The sequence below is a fragment of the Phymastichus coffea genome, unplaced genomic scaffold, assembly GCF_024137745.1.
Source record: "Phymastichus coffea isolate CEN01 unplaced genomic scaffold, Cenicafe_Pcof_1.1 PCOF00050, whole genome shotgun sequence".
Classification (NCBI taxonomy): domain Eukaryota; kingdom Metazoa; phylum Arthropoda; class Insecta; order Hymenoptera; family Eulophidae; genus Phymastichus; species Phymastichus coffea.
Window position 1 is genome coordinate 1,546,192 of NW_026706861.1, and position 6,408 is coordinate 1,552,599.

Below are 6,408 nucleotides of genomic sequence, written 5' to 3' on the forward strand. Positions count from 1 at the left end.
TAGTATCACACTGCCAGTGTATAACACGTCGCGCGAGCGCCTTGTCTTGCCAGAGAAGAGGCTTTTAATGACACGAGCGTTAAACCGAGTTGATTAAACTCGGCGCGAGAACGAGCGCGTATACTACTTCTCTCGAGACAATCTGTAGTAAAATGCATGCCGAAGAGAGTGGATTTTTTCAATTGCCCGCAGTCATTTTCCGCCGCCAATTAACTAACGCTTTTACGGAAATGCGCGCTTGCGATGTATATCACGTTCGAGCGTGGGTCAGCGACGATCTTCGATACATTAATTTTTTTTTCACCCACTTTATCTCGAGCGCCATCTCATTTCCGTGCTGAGGTACAGATGCATCTCGCATGCGTGCGCGGTGTCGCTCCCTCGATTCGAAGGAACAATTATTATTGCGGAAACTTGAGCGTGACGTCGAGTAAATAAATTAGAAAGGTTTTTGGATGACATGATTAGCATAAACGCTACCAAGTCGAATAACCAGTCGTTAATAGCCACCGCGCCAACGTGAATATATACATTCGCAATAAAATTAACATAGAGCTTTGATTTCGAAATCGAGATCGTTAAAGTCAACCGAGTGTGTACCGAAAGATCCTTATCGTTCGCTTTACTCGGCGAAAAATATATACATCATCATAAATTAACCAGACTTCATAAACTATACAGCGACTTTTGCTCGTCCCCGAAAATCCTGGACTTCCGTCGCGATTGAGTATAGGTAGTAACCTGACACGGTAATAGCGTAAGCGCGATTGTGTATCGTCTCGGAGTGAAAGAAAAAGGCGTATAATCTGTCGCTTCTGTGATACGAGGATGTGTCCCATCATAATCATCGTCATCATCATCGCCAACAAGAAAAAGCACGATTAGGTCGTTTCATTTCGATTTCTTAATTTCTGAGAATCGCAAGTGTGAATACGATAGATTTATTGCGATGATGGTGTGGACTCTATAAAGTTTCACATTTATTTGTAAATGAAATGAAATAAGCAAAAATTCGTATTACCCGATAGAAACACAATAAAACTCTTTCAAGGAAATATTTGTCAAGCACGCAAACGAGGTCAATCTTTCTCTCGCTCTTTCAATCCGAAAAATCTCCACACGATCTCGTTGTCCCTTTGGCTAATCCATTAACCATTTGGGAGCTACAAGCATGGCAGCAGCAGCGGCAGCGGCAGCGGCAGCAGCAGCAGCAGCAGCAGCAGCAATTCTATTAAAGGCCAATAAGATACCTAAGACAGAGGAGGAGAATGGAAATCAGAGGGTTTGATCAAACGACATTGATCGACGAGCATAGCGTGTGGGCGGCCACCAAAGCCATAGTCACATTTGCACCGTCATTAAAATTCGCGATAACTCATCGCTACACACGCGTCTCTAAACGAACCCACAGCCCCACGCTAACTCTTATCTCTTGCTTCCTCGTTGTTTCGTCCGCGGTATGTTTTGCGTTCTTTCTCGCCCAGCGTCGTCCACATACATTTGGGCTGGTCTTTTCTACGATCCGCTCGTGTGCATTAATTATAAACGAAAAAAATTGAACCAAGAACTTCATCTCGTTTGTCGATTGAGTTATTATCTGAGACGAACTGCTTTGACTAACCTCGATTGTTCAGAAAGTACTTTTTCTTCGTTCGGTCGTTGATTTAACACACTCGTGCACGTCGTATCACTTCCAAACCAGTCAACTATTTTGAAAGTGATCGATCAGCAATATAAACAGCAAACACGATCGTGAACTAACACGCGGCGACGTGATAAGAATATATATTGTAACAAGTGTGTGTGTGTGTGTGTGTGTGCGTGCGTGTGTATTTTCGCCACCCCGAACAACCGTTAACTGTCATTAATTCTTTTTTCTTTCTCTCCATCCCAATAAAATTACAGACAATCAAGATTACCATAACGCGAGAGAGACACAACAGTCGAATAAATTCAATCAATCTCACACTCTCTCGTCGTCGCGTATACCACTTATCTCGTCGACGTGGTTCGTGTAAGGCAACTCTCGTGTCGCGACAAACGCGTTTCGCACCTCGCGCTACCGCTCGCTCTCTCTCTCTCTCTCTCTCTCCTGCTTGCTCTCGACCACCCTCTCGAGAAGATATCTCTTGAAACCGTGTGTGCAGAGACTATACACGCACGAGGTATGCGTATAATGAGATCGACGATAACGCCCGCTGACAATTAGCTACGAAATATATACACATACACACTTCAGAAAGGAGACGAAGAAAAAAATTGTCCCACAGACAGGATATGCTGGTTGCCAATTTACAAAGCGACTCGACGACCGCGCGTATAAAATATGCTCAGATATGAGCTTCTTTGTTAATTAGCAGCTGCGATGGGGATCGTCTGCTTGAGTTCGCTTACCCATTCGATTGCGTTGACCGATTACTTCATAATGATCACATGTGGGTTTTTTTGCGACAAAAATCAAACGGATTTTCAAGTAAAACTAAATTTATTATTATAAACGGAGCGCTTTTGCTGGTCCCAGCAGATCATACACCAGAGTCAAATAATGTTCTAATGGGCACAGAATCGAACATCCCGGCAATGCCATTTCCTCGACTTTGGACGAATTTCCTTTGTAATACAAAACCTAGGAATGAATAACAAATAGAATTAATGTACAATATGAGATTGAATTTAGTAATTTAGTAAGTTGCATAGATTCTATATTACTTTCACATAGTATTTGTCATTCTCTTTGAGAAGTTCGATTATCACAGCACTGCCGTAAGTTGGTATATGATCTCTGTCATAAATCTGCAGCGACATCAAAGCTCCAACTACATTGACTTCATGACCGCTGTATAAATATAATTTTTTCCTTTCAATGGTTTCTCTTGTGTTTGTCACTGCTAATATGTCTTCTCTGATTTTCTCAGCCAACTTTCCTACCGACAGATAATTTATTGACATGGTGAAAGTTAGATATGATCGAAAGGTAAAACTTACCAACTAAATCGTATGTCATATTTTGGTCGTATGTCATGAGCTCGTAATCGATCAGCGCCGCATCGAGTAATTTTCCATTTGGGAAGATCTCGTTAGTCCAACTTGGAAGCGTCAAATTCATTTTCCATTCACAGTAAAGTGTATCATATATTTTAGTTACGTCATAAGTTTCTTTTATTTTCATTCCTGTTAGTTTTTCCAATTGCGAAATAAATGCTTCAAAATGTTTCAAGCGATTTCGAATGTATTCAGTCTTGCTTACTCTCTTTTTTGCTCTGATAAAACTAAGTGATAACGAATTTATTGTTCTGTCGTGTTACATGTTTGAGCATAGATAATAGTATATTATGATAGGTGTGACTTAAGTAGCCCATTATTGCACTGAGTGATGTTAGCGCCCGAGCACAAGCAGGGGCGATAATCACGCCTTGAAACGATGGGATACTCTGGAGTTGCAAACGTACAACATTTTATAGTGCTGTTGATCTTAAATCAGCACTTACGGTTCGTCGATCCGTAACTTAAGATGGGTCATTTATGCATCGTGAGGTTAAGGCACGAACGCTAGTGAGTGATCTAAGCACGGTATAAAAATTAACTGCTTGAGTCACGGAGCATTACCTTAGTGCTGATTTAAGCAATGCAGTGCTATGAACAAATTTAATAATGAAATCAATGAAATCACGCTATTGATACTATATGCTGTACGTGCAAAATTTGTGTGATTTGAGATTCATTTTACATACGAAGATTGAGATGTTACAGCTAAAATAACATCTAATGGTTTGGGATAATATGTAATTGGAATGGGTTGCCAATCGAGCGTATCATGCCATTTTTGTAGATCGGATGGTGGGAATAGAGCAGCCAGAACCAGTTGTGCACTCATTTTTGTTCTATCAACATCTGTACTACGCACATAAATTAAGTTTGGTAAATAAACATCACCCAGAAAGTCTTTATATCTTCTACGAAGAAATTCTCCGAATTTATAGATTCGATATTTCCCATCCTAAAAGTTATTATTCTTATTAAAATATAATTTTTAATAAACGTTAGTCTATAGTTATTTTATTATTGCTTATGTAGATTTTACAAAAATCTATTTTTAAATATGTCCATCATTTTTCACTAGAATTCATTGAAATTTTTCGAATTTATTAATTACAAATAATAAAAAAATTTTATTGAAAAAATCAATGTTCAAACGGTAAATAGCGAAATAGAAATAGAAATAGTAGATACATTTGTTAAACCACCATGACCATATGGGTAAAAACTAGAGTTGTGATATGGATCAGTTGGAAAAATTGCATGAAGAACTGGTGTACGATCGCCATGTCTGAATACCTGCAAAACATTTATATATGATCACATAAATTTAGGTTTAAATTCGAATAATCATCGATTATTATGAGGATTTATTGGTATCAATGCAAATATAGCATACTAAAATTTTAAAAAATACATCATAAAAGTGAAGGTCAATTAATTATCTATGATAAAACTATTTTGAATATATTTTTAAAAATATTATTTGGATAATCTTTGTCTACACTTTATCTTATCTTAATAATTGAGCGGTACATACGATATTTATTAATTGTAATTGTGGTTCGGCAAAGCATGTTCCAACAAAAAAAATTCCAAAAAATGTGCTCTTCATTATCAATCTATTTTTTCCTGTAAACCAATGAGTGACTAAGTTAGCTATTTTTGTGCTTATCATAAACAATACATTTTCATTAAAGCTGATCGTGACAAAATTCTTAACAAATAAATATTACTAAATGGAGCAACTGACAATAAAATTAAAACCAATACAATGAAGATGATTTAAAATTAATGATCTTTAGTCAGGAAGAATTTATTGTACTGGCCTTTTACTTTTGCCACTCACTTTTCCTTTACTTTTACTTTTACTATACTTTCTAAACAATTAAACTAAGCGATAGTCATGATATAATGAGATTTCAGAGAATAATAAGCTTTTACAACAGAATCATTTGTAAAATATAATATTTAAGATATACTTTTCTTAGAATTGGTGAATGCACAATTGATTTCAATTTCATTCAATTAATGTAACATTTTTGGAAAAGTTTGTGTTTTTTTAACGCGTTAGCATAATTTAGTTTACATATTTCAGTACATATTAGCAGATGCTTGTAAGAGATGATGCGAATGATCTATTAGACATTTTCCGGTTTTAGTTAATATAAACTCGTTCAACTTTGTGATATATTTTCGTAATTCGTGATATATTTCATAATGAAAATCTAATTATGATTATTTAAAATAATATTTGATTCAAATTAATATAAATGATATCAGCTAATATATATAATTTTATGATTTTACCGGATAGTTAGAAATTATTTTTGAATTAGATGAATATTAAAACGTAACTAAAATTAAAAAATGTTTAGAATTTCATTTTTATCTTACTGAACGCGCACTTATTAATTTGTAACTCAAACGTGTTTGTTTCTAAAATTGCTTCTAAGATAATGCATAGTTTTCTAGATGTTAAAAAAATAAGTCGATATACGCAATATATACATAATCATTGAACTATATATAGCACTCATCTTTTGATAACTAAAAATTAAGATGAAATCATCTGATAAACAATTTTTGATAGATTAATAATGAACTTTAAAGAAGTGAAAAGAACTGGAAAAAACCTTTAAATTGTTGATTATTCTCCATGATTTTAAGATAACAAAAATACAATTATCATCGTATTTCCTCATTACAGCCCACTCAGTAAGTAAGTTACTACCACAATAATAAAAAAGAAAGTAATCTGAACAACAAAACAATTGAGATCACCGTACCCGAAGCACTAATGTGCGCGCAAGCTCTCCATTGGCAAAAGCTCTCGTCACACACATACGTAAACCATACATGTGTGTGCGCGCGATGCTTGCGCGTATACACGAGTGTCGACAGTGCTGTGACGTTTTAATACTGTTATTAAGGTTAATTGTTTTCCCCTCCGCTTGCCGCGAGCGCGCCAACTGCAATCAGGGCGAGTACGTGGGATTTCATATATAGGATTGATCGTCGCGCTAGGGCTCCCGTTACAACGCGATTCCGAATGCCAGTTTTGTCGCGCAAACTGTATTCATAATGCAGTTTATCGACGAGTTACTCCGCGTAATTACTCCGATTGTTTGCCCCGACGATCCTATTAAAAATTGCTTTATCGATCGACTTGTATTATCAGATTGTCTCTGCGGTTTTCATTTGTACGATCAGTTTTATCTCGATAATTTTGAAAACACTTTTAGTAAGAGTGATTAAGCAAACCCTCATGTTTGAAGTGAAAAATAATCAACGTGTTTCGTATAATTACAAAGTATTGCTAAGGAATATTAAGGTCAGTATTGTTATCGGCACTATAATAAACCAGTCGAA

The 6,408-nt window shown here is 36.2% G+C and overlaps 1 protein-coding gene across 1 annotated transcript; it reads right to left on the bottom strand.

Annotated features, from left to right (window-relative positions):
• Positions 1-2,491: 2,491 nt before the first annotated feature.
• On the bottom strand, positions 2,492-5,809 carry LOC131665428 (venom acid phosphatase Acph-1-like). Its single transcript, XM_058937303.1, has 8 exons — positions 5,673-5,809; positions 4,577-4,668; positions 4,231-4,335; positions 3,728-3,997; positions 3,489-3,505; positions 2,986-3,293; positions 2,710-2,924; positions 2,492-2,626 (listed from the first exon to the last, which is right to left on the bottom strand). The coding sequence occupies exons 1-8, from the start codon at positions 5,695-5,697 to the stop codon at positions 2,492-2,494; spliced, it is 1,167 nt and encodes a 388-aa protein (XP_058793286.1). The 5' UTR covers positions 5,698-5,809.
• Positions 5,810-6,408: the final 599 nt, after the last annotated feature.